The 21,124-nt window shown below is 42.6% G+C and overlaps 1 protein-coding gene across 2 annotated transcripts in view; it reads left to right on the forward strand.

Moving 5' to 3' along the window:
* Positions 1 to 21,124, forward strand: part of LOC111869237 (bifunctional 3'-phosphoadenosine 5'-phosphosulfate synthase) — a 38,286-nt gene that overhangs the window by 768 nt on the left and 16,394 nt on the right. The window contains exons 1-2 of one of the 2 annotated variants that reach the window (XM_023860606.2): positions 10,824 to 10,932; positions 18,378 to 18,492. In XM_023860606.2, the coding sequence (XP_023716374.1) occupies positions 10,891 to 10,932; positions 18,378 to 18,492 (157 nt within the window). In that variant the 5' untranslated portion in view covers positions 10,824 to 10,890. Of the gene's footprint in view, positions 1 to 10,823; positions 10,933 to 18,377; positions 18,493 to 21,124 lie in introns of those variants that run through there. The other variant, XM_023860607.2, reaches the window with a different exon arrangement.

The following is a 21,124-nucleotide window of genomic DNA, read 5'->3' on the forward strand; positions in this document are numbered from 1 at the left end:
TCTTAATCATCTTACTGGTATTATTTGTGGCATTAAAAGGGTGCTCGTGGAGCTATTTTGGTTTGTAATGTATGATGTACGAATTTTATCTGTCATATGATTTGACGAGCGTTATTTTTGTGTCAGCCGGCTGTCTCAGAGGCTGTGACATTTCATTGGTTTGTACTCGTAAGTTAACAGCGTTATAGAATATACCTAAATATGGCACATTTGAATGCAGAACATTAAAACCAGCCACCGTATTGTGTCATTCACTCTTTTAGCATGTACACGTGTATACTTTTTCATTCTGCAGTACACTTGTTTATTTCACTATTTCATGATGCATGGAAAGTTGACTCTGAAGTTCTTCTAAGAATTAACATTTCAGGCTCCAATAAGCAAGAGAGTTATGTGACTCAGTGGTGATTCAAAGCACCATAAAAACACATGAACTCAGAAAACCCTCTCTCTGAATTCTGTTTTTGTAACTATCATCAAAACCATATGAGCTCTTATATGTATATGGACAACAAGCAGATCATATAATAAGAATTATTACACTGAACAGTGTTTTTTTTTTCTTCTGGTAGAACAGCTAAATGCATCAGGTTGGTCAACCTTCAGTAAGCCCACCATGTTTTCCCTTATGCATCCAGGGGTGTACCCTATAATGTATGATGTACGAATTTTATCTGTCATATGATTTGGAAAGCGTTATTTTTTGTGTCAGCCAGATGTCTCAGAGGCTGTGAATACTACTAGCTCATTTCATGCGGCTCATTCTCCACGTGCTCTCTGCCCTCTCTGAAGCACTTACACCACTCAAACACATGGGTCCATGAGAGACACTCTTCCCCATACTGTTGTTGGAGTCTGTGGTGAATTTCAGCAGACGGGACGTTTTCTCCGAGGAATTTGATCACAATTCCTTGTTCCACGCTCCGCGGTACCTTCTGTTTGCTCATCACTCTAGCAACTCCCAGACAGGACTGAACAGGTTCTAACCCAAATAGGAGGGAGGGTAGAGGTTGTGGCTTCACTATCTCAAGGTTGCACAGCTGCTGCGCAGTGTGGCATGTTTACACACAAATCAGTCCTGGTCATATTTGAACCACATTGTATTTCCTGAGTCGGTCATGGTAGCTGAGCGGTCTAAGGCATATACTGTCTTCGCTCGCTCGGAAGCTGGGATCATGAGTTCGAATCCCACACAAAGACCAGAAGTGGCCGCAGTACAAGGGACTTAGTCCCACCCCACTAGCAATAAAAAAAATATAATATCCTGTAGTGAATTTTCATTATTTGGTTGATACTAGATCAGGTATTTAGGTGAATATCTCATATGTGCTTACAGTATGTTTTGATACCTTTTGTTATCCAATCATTTTTTTTCAGACACCATTTTTTATTTTGGTGAGGAAACTTGCTTAGAAAACTTTTGAGTTATATAGCAATATGTTAATTTTTTTAGTTTACATCATGGCTGCTTAATACTGCTTCCAGGTTTCATTACTTAGATGTTATAACAATGTCATTACTATTTGTTAATCTGTCTTGTTTCTTGTAATTAACACAGTTTGAAAATTACTATATTTTTTTTTACTAGAGGTCGAGCATCATGATCAGATAGCCCATTTATTATTAGGTTTGAGAATTTGAGGCTCTTATAATGGTGGTTATGAAGTCTTCTGGGATATAATGCTGTGTAGTCTGTTGGAAGTCAGATGATGTTTTGGAAGAACATATTGTTTCTATCTTCAGGGTCAAATAAGCTGAGCAAGATATCGGCGTGAAAGCAAGTGGCAAGCAGAATGGTGTCTTGCTTGGCTTATTCGACCCTGAAGATGGAAGCGATATGTTCCTCTGAAATGTTGGTTGACTTTCAGTGGATTACACAGCATTACATCCCAGAAGACCGTGCCCTTCATTTGTCATTTGTTTGATAGAAGTATGATCTTTCATGGAGCCGTCTATAAGAAATATTGTTAGTGGCACTGCTGGAGTAATTTTGAATTCATGTGGGGAATTTAACTGTTAATGTAAGATTGAAAGATGTTGGTTACTGATTTTAGACATTGTTTATGGTAACTTTCAGCAAGATAATCAATACTATTCATGTTATCACAGATCACAAATTCTGCTTTAGGTGTTTGTAATTGTAGTTTATAATGTTTCCTAACTAATCCTATGCACAGTTATTAAAAATATGATGTTGTGTATTCCATTGTATTGGGTTATAAAAAGGAAAGCATTTTGAACCCTTTAAGGAAGGCTGAATTGAACATTAAAAAAAACATTTCTTATAAGATCAGAATGAGAAGTAGAGCTTGATGTATTGTTTCCAGAAAGACTTTTGGATGAGGAATTAGCTTGTCTCATGAATTGTATGGTCCCTTCCTCACTACTTCCGTACTGTTTTGGAATTTGTAGGAAGTGGAGCTGTAGAGATTCATTCTAAGCTGCTTTCATTGTATCTCAATTACAGAAACTTTTCAGGGCACCACACACACATCTCCTCAAAGACATACATTTACATTTTCCTTGTGCAATGTCTAATCTGTTTTGAAGGGACGTTGACTTGCGAATTATAGTTTTAACAGACTTGCGATTTTGATTAGAGATAAGGTACCAGAAGGATATTTGCAATAAGTTAGTTAAAACACTTCAAGTGGGAAGATGTTGCATACACATGTTAATCAGAATCTCTTGTCACTGAGCACAAGGAATTTCATCAACGTCAACACATTTCAGAGAGTGTTCGTTGTGAGATACACTACACATCATGTAATTACAGAATTTCTCTCTTTGAAATGTGCAGACAGAAAGCTGTAGTTTAAATTTTAATTCTAATGGCCTTTGGTGTCCTTGTTCTTCTATCCATTCTTCTTACATGGTGAAACCATTGTAAATGTTTCCTTTTAACTCGGAGTAAACTTCTTTGCAGTGCATTCAGCGAAATATTAAACATTTTTAGCTTCAGCTCCTTAATAAAGAATCCAGTTTATAATTCTGGCCCTTCTTATTTTTCGCTCAAAGCTTTTGAAAAAATTCATGCCAATTTCTTGGATTTTGCTAATGTTTCTGCTTGTATGTGTGCATATTTGAGCATTACATGTTAGAATTGGTTGAAAATACCCCATATAGATTGTTGTTTTGCACTGTACTGGAATCTGTGTTCGTGATCTCTGTTTTATGATAGCCTACAGTGTAACAGTCTAATTCCTTTCCAAGGTAATGTAGTCAAGGTCAGTCACACCTAAGGAAGTGTGTGTGCAGTGTGTTTGCACCGATTTTTGTCACATTGAAGCAGCCTGAGGTGCATGTACTTGGATTAAAGGTATTTTTTGTCTTTTTATAAAAAATATTTATTTTTGTTAGCCATCTAGTGATGTTTGTGTTTCCCGTTTATGTCTGCTGGGCTGAAGCCTCATGCGGTACCGTTCCTCTGTAACTCCCAACAACCGTATCCTGGGGGGGGATTGTGAATTCGTGCCGTTAAGGACAGTGACATGTTTAGGCTTGTACTGATAACATGGATGCGTTTTCTGTAACACGATTTATGACGCACAACAGGAAGTGCTGCAAACTTTCGGTTTGGGAGGAGCTGCGGGGCGCCATTTACAGGTGGACAGAGACGTCGGGGCCCCCTTCACTTCGTTTACGAAGGCGCTGGATAAACAAAGGAGACGTACAAAAGCTTGAGAGACAGAGTGCATGGAAAACTAATTTAACAGTATTCTGGAAACAAACTTGTGGACGTTGTTTTGTGTCTTTACAGATGTTTTGAAGGTTATTTGGGAAACAGATTGAAACCCTGTCACTCCGGATTAAGCGAAAGAAACACAGCGAGTGATGCAGATTAATCCGTCGTACACAAAAACGATTTCTCTTAAATTACATACACCGCAACCTTGAGACCCGATATAGTGTTACTTTACGTGTTCATAGAATTGAGATCGAAGTTCATGCGAAGACGGCGTGACAGGAAGTTACAGTACGTTTCATTTTACTATACACGTGACTTATAGTGCGCTTGAATTACGACTGTTACTGATTAAAAAAAATCCGATAATGGTCGAAAGTGTAAAGAAACAGGAACGAGGCGATATACATTGTACAAAGATTGTTATGCCCGCCGCAGACGTCAGAGAAAAAAAAATCCATAAACGTGATAAGAATTGAATTTGAATGGTTTTCTATAAAATCGCCGTCTTGCGTTGGAAATTCACGTTACTTGTGAAGTTGCAGGCGATACGCATGACGTACGTAGTCATTCAGGCGCACGAAGCATGGGTGCAGTTTAAAATTCTGATCGATCTTCGAGACAGCCTTCCTTGTACTTCCTGTCACAAGGAATATTATCTCTCGGTATTGAGGAAGGACGTGGCGTTTGGGAGTCGTTCTGCTTTTCTTGGGGTAAAGGAGGCCGACACGTTAATGTGTCGACAGACCGTGCTGTGAGCGAAGTTTCGCCGATTTATTACTCATCATTTGTAGCCTATAACTTAGGCTGGCATTGAGTGCAGCACGTTTATATCCTGCAGACGTAGGATCTATAAGCGTACTTGTATTTATCATACGTTCTTTGCTGTAAGTGCATGAAATAAATGCATCACGGAAATGTGTCAGCCGTCCAGCCGTCGGCATGTTCCGTGCTCAGAAGTGCTGGTTGGAAACACTTGCAATACAGTGCCAAATTTGTATGATAAATAAATAAGGGGGCACGCGGTAGCGCTGTTGGTTGGGGTACTATGCTACGAGCCGGAAGGTCGCGGCGTGTTCAAGTCCCGATGAGGTCATTGGATTTTTTTCAATTGACCTAGTCCTTCCGGCCGCATTATAGCCCAGGGGTCGACTCAGCCTCTAACAGAAATGAGTACCAGGAATATTCTTGGGGGTAAAGGGCTGCCGGCGCGTAGTGCTGACAACCTCACCGCCATCTGTGAGCCGATTGTCTAGAAAATATGGGAACCTCAACATCTCACAACCCTATGGGCCGCCACGGCCTATTACAGGGATACCTTTACTTACTTTCTTACTAAAGGTCTTATTCTGTCGAAGACAACGCGTAATTTTCACAAGTAACGATCCTCACAAACGAAATGCATTTAATGATTCTTTTGCGGTAATCTTGGATCGTACCTGGCGGTATTTTGTTTCATAGTGAAGAGCGTTCGGTTCCTTTAATGTAAAGCTACTTCTGACTTATGCTTCGACTTATCTTACGAGACGCAGTTCTTTGGGAAGCTGCTTAGTTAGTGCCTTGAGAATAATATGGTGCCTAATCTTGACTGTGTTGCTATGCAGCCAGAACAAATAGACAGTGTGTGACGCTGTGAAGGTCAGACATTGTTCGAATATAGTGAAACGTTATGATAAATTGACTTTCAAGAAAGAAAAAAAAAAACTCGAAACAACCATACCAGGTGTATCGGAACATTGCATAAGACGTTTATAAATATTCCAAACCATAATGAGTTGTGGTATGTTTAATACCACATGGACTTTTCAGATTTCTGTTACCAACCTAAAGCCAACGCCTGCCATCAGTTATATTTAAGGATAGGCTATTTACTCGTATTTGCCACTGGTGCTGTCCAGCCCGGAATCAGTCATTGTAAAACAAACTTTCGAGAAATGCTTACCGTCCGAATTACTGTAAGGTCTTCAAGTACATTTTGTACGGAACTCACAGCGTGATATGCAACGAGGGCGAGGGCACACCAAGGAAACTGGCAACCGCAACGCAACCGCAATTTCCGCGAAATGACGCCGATTTCAAGCAGGCAACTGGTTTTCAGATTAGCAGGCGCACACTGAGGAAACTTACGATTGAGTAATTGCTCACACCACCCTAAGCGGGTATGTCCGCCCCTCGTAATGCATGATTGCATTTCTGCAATGGAAGATAATAATACTGATCCTGTCATAATATGGTGATACGTATACTTGAGACCGGCTAAGACGGCGTAAGAAGAGAGGACGACGACCATAAGGAAGATACTGGGATGTTAATTAAATTTGTTTTAATTAAGGTCAATTTATTTTAATCAGGAAATATCACGTACACAATTCTATTTTGTGCTGCCCAGCGTAGTCTGGGTGGCGTTTGTCTTGCTCAATTAACTGCACAAAAACAAAATTAGCAGCTTCTCAACCTTTCGTGCCTCTTTAAGAAACAAACGAATTACTGATGCGCGGTATAAGACAGCTGACAGCAGAAAACCACGCGACATCGCAATTGTAAGAAGACGCATGCTCCGATGCTTAGAAGTTGAGTTTCTCAGTCTTTCCGAGTTGCGTTGCCGTTTCCTCAATTTGCGCTGCTCCATTCAGTAACATTTGTTCAACTCAGGCTGATAACAATTCTCGGAAATTGCGGTTGAGTTGCGGTTGCCAGTTTCCTTGGTGTGCCCTCGCTCTGAGAACTCGTGTCGACGGTTTCAGTAGTCCAGCAATAATACAGGCCCAAGTCACAGATTGTGTCCGTTGTCGACCTTGATGATTTTTATTAGCTGATTTCAGTTTTTATGCCGATTACAAGAGGAATTATTCGGATAGAGGGTACGCCACTCTAAATGGTTTATTAGCGCTACATATCCGTAACCTTGAACGAAGTGACGACACTCATTTGTAGCTTGCATCAGTAAAGTTTCATATCCTTTAATCCGGAAAGCACGAGACGACGTTTTGTTTCGTCCCAAGTATTTTTTAGCTTACCACGACGAGAATTTACGTGGGTGTGGTGGTTTCCCACAACCATAAGATGAGGAAGCTGAAGTTTTCCAACAAGGACGTGTACCATGCCGGATATGGAGAACTGGCCACATTTCACAGGCCCCAGAATTTAACGGCCTTTGATTTTGGGTTGTGGCGATACGCTTTAAATGCAACTTATGGATCCGTTAGCCATGCATAGTATTCTAATAACACAAAAAGGATTATGGTGCTTACCGGATCATGAGCGGGAGGTCGCGGGATAGAATCCCGATGAGGTCATTAGATTTTTCAATTGATCTAATCCTTCCAGCTGCAGTATGGCCCTGGGATCAACCTTTTGCCGAATCGTGAGTGCTGTTAAAAAGTTAAAAAGAAGGAAACATACTCTCACGTAGTATGAGTAACTATAGACGGGGTTTTTGATGATTGGATATATTGACCACATACAGGCCGTAACTACAAATAACTGTAACACTATCGCAGATTTACTACACGCTAAGTCTTATCCAGCCTGCATTGTCTTCACTAGACGTTTCCTGGTAATGGATTTTAACATTGTCCGCTTATGTCCTGTTCTCAGCCTCTCTTGCAGAACTCAGTTGAACTCAGTGCTCCTATTGGCCTGCTTTTTGAATCTGTCGGCATGATCCACATAGAAAACACCGTGCTTCCATTATTACGGGAATCTGTTTATCGAGCTGTTGCCCATAAACGGCTGTCGTTTATTCATCTATCTCGCAATATTATCAGGTGTCAATACCTAGAATTAAACTTTTTTAAGTTTGGCGCCTTCTGTTTTCATACAGAGAAACCCACAACCTAAGGTGCTCCGTAAAAATGTTGCTAAACAACATAAACATAAGTTTTGTAAGCAAATTTTTTGCCCCCCCCCCGAACGTATGTTGGCGGCTGTCGTGGTTCAATCCGTAAAATGAGAACTGCTGGAATCAGTTCATCATTTTGATATGGGCCGTAATACAAGAAGAGGTACATGCGTGGAAATTCTACTTGCGCAAATTCCAAATTGTTTTCGTTTTTATTGTTCGTAATTTGGTTACGAGAATCTTAAGATTTTGAAACGTCCAACCTATTTATGGACACTAAAGGCATATTTGTTATGTGAAACACAAAGTTTTAAGTTCGCACCTTGCTCATCTGCGAGAGACGCGCAGCGTCTCTCTCAACATGTACGAGTATATATGTATTACTGTCAAAATACGTTTTGTACACGTGTAGACACTCACTTATGGAGCTGAGCCCTTCTTGGGTAGCCGCCAATTGTGCAGCTACTCAAGAACTTCCCAGCATTCTATGGAACCCGAAGGTTCATTACCGTGTTCACACCATACTATCCCAGCTCTAAGATCCAATTTTATATTGTTCACTCACCTACGCCTTGGTCTTCCCAGTGGTCTCTTTCATTCTGCCCTTCCCACCAATATCCTATATGCATTCCTCCTTTTCGCTCAATTCGTGCTACATGCCCTCCCCATCTCATCCTCCTTGACTTGATCATTCTAATTATACTTGGATAAGAGTACAAGTTATAAAGCTCCACATTATGCAGTTTTCTCCGTCTCCTGTCACTTCAACTCTCTTCGGTCCAAATATTCTCCTCAACACCCTGTTCTCAAACACCCTCAGTCTATGTTCCTCCATTAATGTCAGAGACCAAGTTTGACACCCATACAGAACCACAGGCAAAATTATAGTTTTGTATATTCTAATGTTCATGTTTTTGGATGGTAGACGAGAAGACAAAAGGTTCTGGACTGAATGGTAGCAAGCATTACCCGAGTTTGGTCTCCTCTTAATTTCCTGCTGCATCAGGTTTTGGTTTGTTATTGTCGTTCTCAAATATCTGCATTGTGCCACATTATCCAAACATGTATTACCTATCTTTTATGTCATGATTTTGCCCAGCATTCTGGTGACGAGACAGCAACATATACTTAGTTTCCTATGTGTTTTTTCTTTATGGTGTCCATGTTATCACCCAGTAGATTCACATCATCGGCACAGGACAACAGCTGATGTGTCCCGTTTAATTTCAGTCCCACCTGGTTTCCCTGGACCTTCCTAATGGCATATTGTAAAGGAAAGTTGGAAAGGAGTGGCGATAAAGCATCTCCTTGTTTTAGACCATTCTGGATGGGAAAATTATGAGATAAATATTTACTTATACGGACTTTACCATACATTTCGTTACGCAGCCTAACAGTTTCATGGGTATCCCAGACTCTCTCAGAATACTGTGCACTACTTCCCTCCTAACTGAATCATAGACTTTCTTGAAGTCTACAAATAGCTGATGTACTGTCTCATTGTACTTCCATTCTTTCTCCAGTATCTGACAAATGTAAAAGATCTGACCAGTAGTTGAACTGTTACATTGAAACCCACACTAATGATTGCCAATAATTTCGTCTATGTATGGACTTAACCTTGAGAGAAGAATATTGGATACAATTTTGTATGAAGTTGATAGCAGTGATATCCGCTGATAATTACTGCAGTCAGTTTTGTCACCCTTCTTGTGAACTGATACAACAGTTGACTCCTTCCACTGATCAGGCAGTTTATTCGTCATTTCAAATAGAAGTAATTAGCTTGTGGCTCTCAGACCGCAGTATTTCTCCTCCTGCTTGGATAAGCTGTGCCGCAATTTCATCACTGCCTGGCGATTTATACCTTTTTCTATTGTGCAATAGCAATTTCAGCCTCAAAAGGCCTGGGATCAGGCATTAACGGCTCAGCTGTGTGCAACATAACTGACATTATGTACATTCAGTAAGTTCCTCCACCTGTTCAAAATGTTGTGGGACTGTGCAAGCAGATCACCACTCTCAACCTTCACTAAGTTACTTCTAGGTTGGTAACCTCTCGTAAAGTCATTTATTCCTCTGTACAGGTCTCTGATGTTCTTGTTCTTACTGTTCATTGCAAGTTCATCAATTTTGTCTTTCAGATATTCGCTCTTTTTATTCCTGAAATGCATGCTGGTTTCACGTCTTATATTGCTCTTATATTGTCCCCATTTATTTCACTTGGATCCTGTAACCAATGCAGTTTGGCTTGTTTTCTTGGGTCTAATAATTTCGAGCATCCTTCATCGAACCATGGCTTATGCTTCTTCAGTTCATAATAACCTAGACCCTCTTTGGAAGACATTTTTATGTTCTTTCCAATAGTTTCCCAAGCTCTATTAACATCCACCTCAGTGTCCAAGTTTTCCAAAGTCGGGAACCAGTTTGAGATTTCAACTTGATACTGCTCTTTACCCTCTACCTCGGTTAATTTCTTGAGATTGAACCTCTCATTGTGAACTCTGTGCGTTGTTTGTTTACTCAGTGCCAGTCTTTACGTAACTTTTTCCACCACCAGGTAGTGGTCAGTATCACAATCTGCTGCCCTGAATGATCGGACATCAGGTATACATGAATGCTGTCTCCTGTCTATAAAAATGTGATAAATTTGGCTGTGCGTCTTCCCATCAGATGTCCACGTGGATTTATGAATGTTACGACGTGGGAACTTCGTACTTTTGACAGTAAGATTTCTGGATGGTACACGTATAGTAATAAAAAAATAACTGTCTATACGAACCGCGCTTTCGTATCCTGCACTTCGGGGGCTATGGAGTGTACGTGCCTGGTAGGACTGAAGAAGACCACGATACATGTAAAAGCGGACCTTTGTCGAGTATGTCGACCTGGGATATGTCGATTTAAAGGCAATCAGGTTTCTACAGCCCCTCCGCATGAATATCCGAGCAGTTGGCCATGAGAATTTTGTTTTCTACATTCCTGAAAGTAAGCATTGCAGATGCATACTCGTAATCCCTGTACGAAGACGAGCAGAAGCAACGTCTTGCACATGATGCGGATTGACGTGTGGACCAGTTCGGGATTTGCAGCATAGACCATTTTTGTTGACAGTTTAGCGGTTAGTCCAGTGTTCAGCCTTTTTTTCAGTGATGTATAGGTACAGTGTGGCTGTAGCGAGAAAGGCGTTAATATTCCACGTACAAAAAAGGTTAATCAAGTACGGACATTGAAAGATAGGAACTGACAACATTAGAGAGAGACGGACGTTTGTTATTTAAGTGTGCCACTCAGTAGTGTTCGCTTGTAGTGCAAGGCGGAGGGCGAGTGAAACGCAACGTTGTGAGCTGCTGACAGTCGAAACATGATTGGAAGCCGTTATTCTCTCTACAGTCAGCGAGGAAAGGTACTGACATTGAGCCTTTTTCTTGTATTGCGTCCGTGGAGCATGTTTCTAACGTGACTCGGAAATGCAGATGTTAGTGCACGACTTCTGTACACGGGTGAAATTTGATTAGGAAAATTTTAGAGAAAGTCGCCACTCTGTATCAGAACTTTCAGGTATATTAGAACCGACTGTTAGTTTTTAAAACATGTATATATGCAGTACCTTTGTATGAAGCAAACACAAATTTACTAGATCGGGTTTCTTGCATGGCTTCTGAATATGGAGGCGACATGTTTCCCCGAAACGTCGGTTCACTTTCAGAGGACTACATAACGTTATATCCCAGAAGATAGAACTCGTCAAATGTAGAAATAAGTCTTGGGGCCAGGCATAAAAACGTTACCTATGATAAGGCGTTTACATTGCTGCCGGTGGAAGAACATTGTTAACAGTAGGGCCCTAGCGAACTGTGATTCTGCAGTCCTTATGGGACAGGCGGATGTCACCCCGGACTCTTCTGATCATTTTTCGTTCGGTGTTTTACTATACCCTTAAACTGGAGACAGTTAAGTGAAGGAAAATGTAGTGTTATTTTATTTGAATTCACAGTCAAGCAGTTTTAAATTACTCTCTAAGATTTCTCTGTAGGGAAATATTTTTGTTGAGAGCCCTATCTGAGCAGCATTTTTATTAACAGATCGTCATTATTACGTAATTTTCTAAGTCAGTTTTCCTTCATTCTGTTATATAATGTCTAACCCTGGATTGCATTTATTGGGAGCAGGAATTTCAGTTTAAATTGTCTCGAGATTCGCGTGCCGTTGCATCTGAACCGGAAAATGTGCATCACTTACTGTACAGTTAAAGAAGTTACGACAAATAGTGACAGAATTGTGAGTTGTTTGATAGATTACGCACATTTCACTTTGAAGTCTCACAACAGACCTGAAAATTTGTATTACTGCTTAATATTGTCAGGTTGCGAGCTTCTATTATTGATGTGAAACTTCGTGCATACCCGGGGCAAAATTTCTCTTTACTTTCGGTGTATAGAATGCGTTGGGTGAAACAGACTGGGTTCAGCTGAGAGCGCTCTCCACTGGCAACTGGCAACTGGCTGTCGGATGAGAATAAATACACAGGAATGTGATGATACTCAAATGATGACGGATGTGATCGTTTTGGAAGGGGACACAATTGTGCTTTCTGGGTCCTAAATATGATACAGTAAATTCTCACTAAAATCTGAAGTTTCCAGCATGCAAAGTTAGGCGTTGCCTGTGTTGTGTCGCATATTTAAACTATTTTTTAATAACAGATTAATTCAGGACATGGTCATACTGACCGTGAACAAAATGCGAAGCTACGCAATAAAATAAAAGCTGCTTCAATTTATATGCAATTTAAATCTTCATTTTAACAGGTTTTCATTATTACATAATGTCAGTATACAACTATAAAACAGGCCACGACCTCTTATTCTCCTGACCGTGTACCAATGTCATATATGCTGACAGGTTCATGAACAATCGAAAGCTACACTTGCGTCAGTGAACGTCTAAAGATTCTTCAGTCACAGTTTTCCTGTTTCTTCTTATAACATTTTAACAGTTTATTCCAAAAACAACGCTTGGGTGCCCTTCCATTTGATACATGTGTGTCAGGCGTGTTAGCAGTGTTGAATACTGAAGTCTGAAACAGGCGGTAGCTTAGCATCGTGCAAGTTACCGATTCGCAATACAGAACCCTCGAAGCTGTCGCAGCCAACCCCTGCGCGACTGATATGGTCTACATCACCCTTCTTGTAATATTAATATATGTACCTATGTGGCGGTTACAGAATCCAAGTCAGAGGAACGGTGTGAAGACGAAACTGCAGAAATATCAAGGACAAAAATGTATGCGAGACAAATTCAGAGTTTGAAACAAGCAATAAGAATGGACAGAAACAGGATGACAAAGATAGAACTTTGTTATGAGAGATGAGAATGTCACTTACTTGACTATTGCCACAGGACAGGTGCAGAATTTTCTTGTTTCCTTCCAACGTGGAAGGCAGTTTGTGCCCACAGCTGAGATCCTGCTTGGAAGACGTTAGGACCCACCTGTCAGACTACACGATGTCACACAGCGCAGTAGGCCTCAATATAAGATGTTACATATTGAGAGGAGATGGTCATGTCTCCCTCATGCGTCTTCATGGCGTGGTGCTTAATTAGGGACAGCTGTACCTTTTTAGTCTACTTTCCTTATTTCGAGAGAATGAAAGTAGGCTTATGAGATCACCTTGATCTCTGTATAACCCCCCTCCCCATCAACTTCTGAATGCCTGAAGCAGTTTTTACGAAACCTGGTATGTATATCATGGCATCCGAGTCCATCTTAGCAGCTTCCTTTCCATTAGTCTGTATGTCTGTTTGTGTAGGCTAGGCAACGGCTCAGTAAACACGTTCCCGCTGCAGCAGATACACACATTAATAGAATAATTTCTGGAAGCGTTTTATGTGCGCTCCATGCCGTATCAAAAAGTCTGTATATCCCGATCGTTGCTAGGCAACGGCTCGGCAAACACATTCTCGCGACAACGAACAGCTGTTCGTCTTCTATGCGATCCGTTTCGTATGAGAGGAAAGCAGGCGATTAGTTCTTTCCAAAACTTTTCGGTTTCATGTTACAGTTTTACACCGATAGAAATAGGTGTGGCCCATAAAATTTGCGTGGTCTGGTGGCAGTATGGTTTGCCACCAACTCATGTACAGGCTCTGTGGTTAATAAGAAGAAACATCAGTCATGTGTTAACGTTTTGAGATCATGTTTTCTCAGTATGTTGTTGGGAGGTTCTCGGGTTCGATTCCGCCTACGAGTTCTCATACAAAGCTTACTGTTGGTTCCTTTGCATGCCAGTTAATGTCACTAAATAGCTATGATATAAGGGGGTAATAAAGGGCTCATAATCAAATACTTCATATCATTATGTCAGGTATTGCTGATTCTGCTCAAAATTGTTTTCCAAGTGATATATGTGGTAGGTTGTGTACATAGTTCATTCCAGGTAAGGTTGGCGGCATTGTGAAGTTCTTCAGAGCGACCGGGGGGGGGGGATGATGCCTTATGGTTCTCTTATTTGCAAGGAGGGAAAGATGCAGTATTATTTATTGCATTTTATTACAATGTCTGCTGGTGTTCATTGTGTGTGAATATTTTGCAGGATTTATATGTGTGAATGTTAGCATGGGTAAGAATAGCAGTTGTTTCTGATGCAGAAGGAAATTTCACTTCTGTCAGATCTTGTGTGCTATATATATAACACCCAAATTCAGATTGTTTAAGCATAATAGTGTAAATTACAAGTTTATATTATGCTGTGGGATTGTCGATGTTCTAAAAGACAACCACGTAAATCTATAACAATTGTACATATACGTACTAAATTATATAAATTGAATGTACAGAATAGCTGCGAAGCTATGTGGAATTTGAATAGTTGGCTGGCCCTGAAAAGGGCAATTTGTTCCACCGTGAGTGCGCTGGTAGAATTTGCTCCTTTGTAATAGACCAAGTCTTTCCGGCCGTTCAGCTGGTTTGTGTGGTCGGTAATGTGATGCTGCGTGCGCCTGTAGGAACAGCTGCCTACGGCGCGGTTGCTGGAGAGTTGCGGCAGCTGTCTTTGGCGCCGTGAATACCTCATGACTCTGATGACTGATCGCTCTGATCTGAATGTGATCACTGTTGATTACGAGCTTTTATACCATGCATGCTGGGCGGAGCTTAAACTTGCAGTTGCGATTGTGAGCGCTGATTGGCTAGCGCATGTGATGATCTACAGATGGGCTGGACATCGAGTGCTGTATAAATACGAGTGGTGGCAGCAACGTACGGCAATATGATATTGACTAGGAGTGAATGCTGTTTGTTAGATCGGCGAAACCGCGTGTTAGTATGTGGGATGTTCGTACATTACTCCCCCCTCGCGAAAATTGATGGTCATATGTTCAGGCGAGCGGGGAAATGGATGTGGCGCCCGGAGCGTGTAGTCCTTGTAGTAAACTGTGTTGGCATGGCAGATGGTCCTACGGTCGGGGTCGCTGCGGCTGGTGGATTGATGCTGTTCCCTCGGTCTGTCTCTTGTAGGATGTAGGCCGGTTTAACCCTGTCGGCTGATACAGTGACGTGCCTTCCGCGCACGAGTAGTTAGTTATTGGAGAGGGTGGGTTTCCCCATGCACTTAGACCAGTATTGGTCCATTGTGGTTCCCTCTATGATATTCTACCAGTCTCTATACCCTACCGATACTGGTGCGTACCATCAGTCCCGACCGAGCCAGCGAGTTCGGCCTCTACTGGCTTAGCGGTATCTATAATGCTTCCCCCGTCTATCAGAGGCGTTAGAGACTACTGTTGGGCGGGAAATGTCCTTGAATTTGGCTCAGTGACCTCCTTTGGAGATATGAGGTTCTTTTACGTGCCGTAAAGCTACGACACGGGACCCACGGCTTAAAGTCCCTCCCGGAGGACTTGTTCCCTGAATTTTTCCGCCCTTAAAAATTCCACGACCTCCGCCGGGTTTGAACCCGCGTACCACGAGTCATGAGGTGGGAACGTTGCCTCTAGACTACGGAGGCCGCTGCACGAGAAGTTGCAGCGTCTTCTCTCTCCGTGACAAGACCTCATAGGGGCCACTGTATGTGTTTTCAATGCCCGGTGTGTTGAGTCTTGCCGAAGGAAGACGTGGGTGCACTTCTCGAGGTCACTGTGCACAAAAGTAGCTGGAGAAGCGTGGCGTGATGCTGGGACTGGTCGGAGGCGGGCCATGTGCTGACGGAGCTCTGTGATATGCGCTGGATCGGCGGGGTCGGTAGCTGGAGTTAGTAGCTCGCCGGGGATTCTTAAGGGTTCGCCGTACACGATCAGCTACAGATGCTTGCAGGTCCTCCTTGAATGCAGTGCGGATTCCGAGGAGAACCAGGGGAAGCGTCTCAGTCCACTGTTGGTCCGCGTGGCACATGATGGCTGCCTTCAGTGTCCGGTGGAAGCGTTCCACGATTCCGTTAGCTGCTGGGAGATGGGCGGTTGTACGTGAGAGCTGGATGCCGCACAGCCTGGCCAGGGATTGGAAGAGTTGAGATTCGAACTGGCGTCCCTGGTCGGTGGTGATGGTCTGTGGGCAACAGAAGCGTGATATCCAACCGGTCAGTGGGGCGCGTGCCACTGTGTCGGCTGTGATATCCGGAATTGGGACGACTTCTGGCCAGCGGGTGAAACGGTCGACAGCAGTGAGGCAGTATGCGTAGCCCGCTGACGTCGGAAGGGGTCCCACAAGGTCGATATGGACGTGCCGAAAACGGGCTGCCGGCGTGTAAAGTCGCCCAGTGGAGTAAGTATGTGATGGGAGACTTTGGAGCGCTGACAGGACTGGCAAGCATGTGCCAAGGTGAGGCAATCCTTCTGAACGCCTGGCCACACGAATCGCTGTGCGACCAGCTTCGCTGTTGCTCTGGTGCCTGGGTGCGACAGATCGTGGACGGACTGGAACACTTGGAGCCGTAGAGGCGCCGTAACGTACCGCCGAGATCTCCCTGTAGACGTGTCGCAGTAAATGGAGACTGAGGTACCGGGGATTGGTAGGTTCTCAAGCCGCAGGGCGGTGGTTGACCCCAGGAGTGCTCGGAGTTCATCGTCGCTGTCCTGTGATGCGGCGAGTACGTCGTAAGGTGGTGGCGCAGTGACGGACTCGACACGAGAGGGCGTCGGCGACAACGTTGTCCTGTCCAGAGATGTGTCAGATGTCGGTTATGAACTGGGAGACGAAGTCCAGATGGTTGAACTGCCGGGGTGAGCATTTATCCCGCTTCTGCTGGAAGGCATAGGTGATTGGCTTGTGGTCGATGAAGATGGTGAAGTGACGCGCTTCCAGCATATGGCGGAAATGCCTTACTGCCTCGTATATAGCCAGTAGCTCATGGTCATAGGCGCTGAACTTCTCTTGGGCCGGGTTAAGTTTCTTTGAGAAGAAGGCGAGGGGCTTCCTGGTGTTCCTTATGCGTTGTTATAGTACGGCACCCATGGCGGACGTGGAGGCATCTGTGACGAGTGCAAGTGGCGTGGATGGATCCAGGTGGGCCAGTAGAGTGGCGCGTGAGAAACTCACCTTGCACTCTTCGGATGCCTTGTGGAGCTCCGGTGTCCAAGTGATGGGGTGGGATCCCTTGACTTTGGGTCCGGAGAGGATGTCGTGCAGTGGTGCCTGCATGGGGCAGAAATCGCCTGTAGAAGTTCAACATGCCTAGGAATCATCGGAGCTGACTGGCGGTCTTCGGAGGGGGACAGTCCTGGAGATGGGCCACTTGGTCTTCCAGAGGTTTGGAACCCTCGGCGGACACCTTGTAGCCAAGAAAGGTGACCTCGGGTGCTCTGAAGACGCACTTTGACTGGTTGATAATGATCCCGTACCCCTGGAGCTGGTTGAAGAGAGCACGTAGGTGTTGTTCATGTAGGTGTTGATTATGCATGTAACATGTTCATGGCTGGAAATGCTGTACCAATATTCGGATTAGCAAACATGGGAGTGTGCTAATCATACAATTCTTTTTTAATGCCAGAGACTAAGTTTCATACCCATATAGAACCACAGGCAAAATTATAGTTTTAAAAACGGTAAAGCTATTCCTGTAACATGCTGTGAAAGCCCATGGGGTTGTGAGGTATTGAGGCTTCCACATTCTCTAGACACTCAGCTCACAGATGGCAGTAAGGTTGTCAGGCTGCCCTTTGCCCCCAGGAAGATTCCTGGTACTCAGTTTTATTAGAGGCTGAGTTGACCCCAGGGCCATAATGCACCTGGAAGAATTAGGTAAATTGAAAAAATTCAGTGACCTCATTGGGATTTGAACCCGCTACCTCCCAGCTTGTAGCATAGTGCCTCAACTAACTACACTACTGCGGTCCCAAATTATAGTTTTGTGTATGCTATGTAGGATATGTACGTTCTAATTTTTATGTCTTTAGATAGCAGGTGATAAGACAGAAGGTTCTGGACTGAATGGTAGGAAGCATTACCTGAATTCTATGTAAATTACAAGTATACAACAAGAGTATTTGTTGACCAAAGAAGGGAGAAGCATATCAGCAATTTTAAACATCATTCAAAGCTGAATTTTGTGATTTGTGTAGGTTGCAAGGTTGGTATTGTTAGGAGAGTATTGTTGGTATGTGGCTAGGAGAGAAAAGACTAGGAATGCATGTATGCTTCTGATGTGGAAACCTCTTGGAAAAAATCTGCTTGCAAGGCTGAGAAAGGTTTGATAGGATTACATTAAGAGTGAGGTTAGGGAGATGGGTTTTGAGAGTTGCAGATGGATGAATCTGGTGGAGAATTATTTCCAGTGGCATATGTTATAACCCCCCCGCCCGAAACAATTTGTTTGTGTGCTCATAATAGCATGTCTTTTTGTATGACTGTTACAGACACTTCAAGTTGCAACTAATGTGACTGAACAGAAGCACCATGTGTCACGAGATAAGAGAGGTCAAATTCTTGGAAACCTCCGAGGCTTCCGGGGCTGTACAGTGTGGTTCACAGGTCTGTTAGAGTATCATTATAGAGAGGTGGCACAGCAAAATGTGCACATAGAAAGGAAATAGATAAGGTTTGTAAACTGAAAACCTTGTGGTTCTGTCTGAGCTTCTGCTTAAGTACATGTAGCGTAACATACAGATAACAGCCAAGTAACCTTGGCATATAGTGTATCACAGTTCCCACTTGAGTGGAAATTCTATGAATTGTTAGTGACGCATGTTAAATGTACAACACATTCTTTACTTATAGATCTTGTTTTACATATTTTGATAGATTTTGAGAGGCTAACAAAGCATTCTGTTATTTGATATCACAAATCACAGCAGTCATTTTATAACAAACATGACTGTTATTTTGAATGTTGTTCAACCATTTGTGCCTTTTTGAGATATGGTGAAATGGAGACTGATTCTGTTTCTGTAAGCAGGCATAGGGGGCCTAAGTTTCCCAACTCAGTTGGGTCTGTTAGGAAGAGCTAGTCCTGATCCATGGACTCAAAAATGGTGGACAGTGTCAAAATAATAATTATGTCTAGTGTTATAAATGGGTGGCAGAAAGATTCAGTTTTTATAATTAACAAAGAAGCACTAAGTAATGAAACCAGTGACTTTTCTTGCAGTTTTCAGTGTGAAAACAGTATTAATTCACAGCTGGGGCACACATATTTGTGTCAGAAGAAGCAACCTATGAAATATACATACAAATTTGTAAAATCACTTTGAATATCCTTCATATTTTTGTTTTTGAACATTATTTTTCTCAGGATTGACAACTCATGACCCACCAGTGACAGTATTTTGTGAGGAGAGTCATTCCAAAACACATCCTTAAATTTCCTGCAATCTCCATCACCTTGTACAGCTGTTATAACATTTCCTTACAGATTGCGTGTTTCAGTTTTAAGCTGTATATGAATCCATACCTTCATTCCTTATGTATGAACTTCAGATTCACATTGTCTTAATTTTAAGGGTTGATTTTCTTGTCATTTTATTTATGTTCTAAACACAAGGAATGAAACCGCAGATCAGCTGGCAAGAACAAGATCTGAACTTCCGTTCATAGGACCTGACCCAGCTTGCAGCATCTCAGTAGGAAAGTATTGCAGGGAATGAAACTGCAGATCAGCTGGCAAGAACAGGACCTGAACCAGCCTGTGGCATCTCAGTAGGAAAGTATTGCAGAGGATGAAACCGCAGATCTGCTGACAAGAACAAGATCTGAACAGCCGTTCATAGGACCTGACCCAGCTTGCGGCATCTCAGTAGGAGAGTATTGCTGGGAATGAAACAGCAGATCAACAGGCAAGAACAGGATCTGAAGAGCCGTTCATAGAACCTGAACCAGCTTGCAGCATCTCAGTAGGAAAGTATTGCAGGGAATGAAACTGCAGGTCAGCTGGCAAGAACAGGATCTGAACAGCTGTTCATAGGACCTGACCCAGCTTGCGGCATTTCAGTAGGAGAGTATTGCTGGGAATGAAACGGCAGATCAACGGGCAAGAACACGATCTGAACAGCCGTTCGTAGGACCTGACCCAGCTTGCGGCATCTTGGTAGGAGAGTATTGCTGGGAATGAAACGGCAGATCAACTGGCAAGAACAGGATCTGAACAGCCGTTCATAGGACCTGACCCAGCTTGCGGCATCTCAGTAGGAGTTGCCAAGAAAGCGATCAGGGACTGGACTAACAGAAACCATAAAAATACTCGGAATCCATAATTAGACTCAAATAGGCAAAGGGTTTTGTATCAGGACCCTCGGCCAGAAGAATGAAGGATCTGTTGAGATTAAACTGAGATCAACTAAGATGGGTGGTAGGATTACTTACCAGACACTGCCACCTGAAAGGACACCTTTTCAAGTTGGAACTGACAGATAACCCAACCTGTGAAAGGTGCCTAGATCATTGAAGGTCGGAATGGGGGGGTGCGATATTTATGGCCTCCCCTTACATACATTACATTACACTGTATTCTAAACATAAACTTTAAACTGTACTATATAAAAGCAGTCTATTGTTTCATGTGGGTGCAAAACCTGTTATGCTACTGTAATGGAAGAAAGACATGGAAATGGAAGTGTGCGGATATGCAGAAGATATGGGCTAGGAGGGGAATGGAGAAAAATACGTGAAGAGCTTCATGCTTCATGTTTTGCCTTATACTTTATGATTAAATGAAAGAGGATGACATGGACTGGAAAATAAAGGACAAAGCAAATTCAGAAGAATAAGTACAATATATATAAGCATCCAATTCTGTGATTTTGTTATCTGCCTCAGAATGCATGTGAATTGTCCATAAAACAGTTGCAGTGCATTTTATATACAACTTCATCTGAATTTTTGTCTTGTGACAGGTATTGTTGTATTCTTTGTGTTTGTATGGCTACACATGCACTGGAAACTGTTTCTTTTATTACTAGTTTGTTTATTTAATGACAGTCAATCAGTAGCTCAGTGTATAGTTTGAGATGATTAATGAATAATGAATTGCAAGGAAGCAGTTATGACTTAATTTAAGATACTGTTATGGTCTGGTGTATCCTGTGGGGGAGGAGCCAAGGCAGGCAAGTACTGCAGTAACTCTGTCCACTTGTTACAGCCTGTCACTAATGTAATCATGGTCACAGTT

The sequence above is a fragment of the Cryptotermes secundus genome, unplaced genomic scaffold (genome assembly GCF_002891405.2).
Source record: "Cryptotermes secundus unplaced genomic scaffold, Csec_1.0 scaffold3042, whole genome shotgun sequence".
Taxonomy (NCBI): domain Eukaryota; kingdom Metazoa; phylum Arthropoda; class Insecta; order Blattodea; family Kalotermitidae; genus Cryptotermes; species Cryptotermes secundus.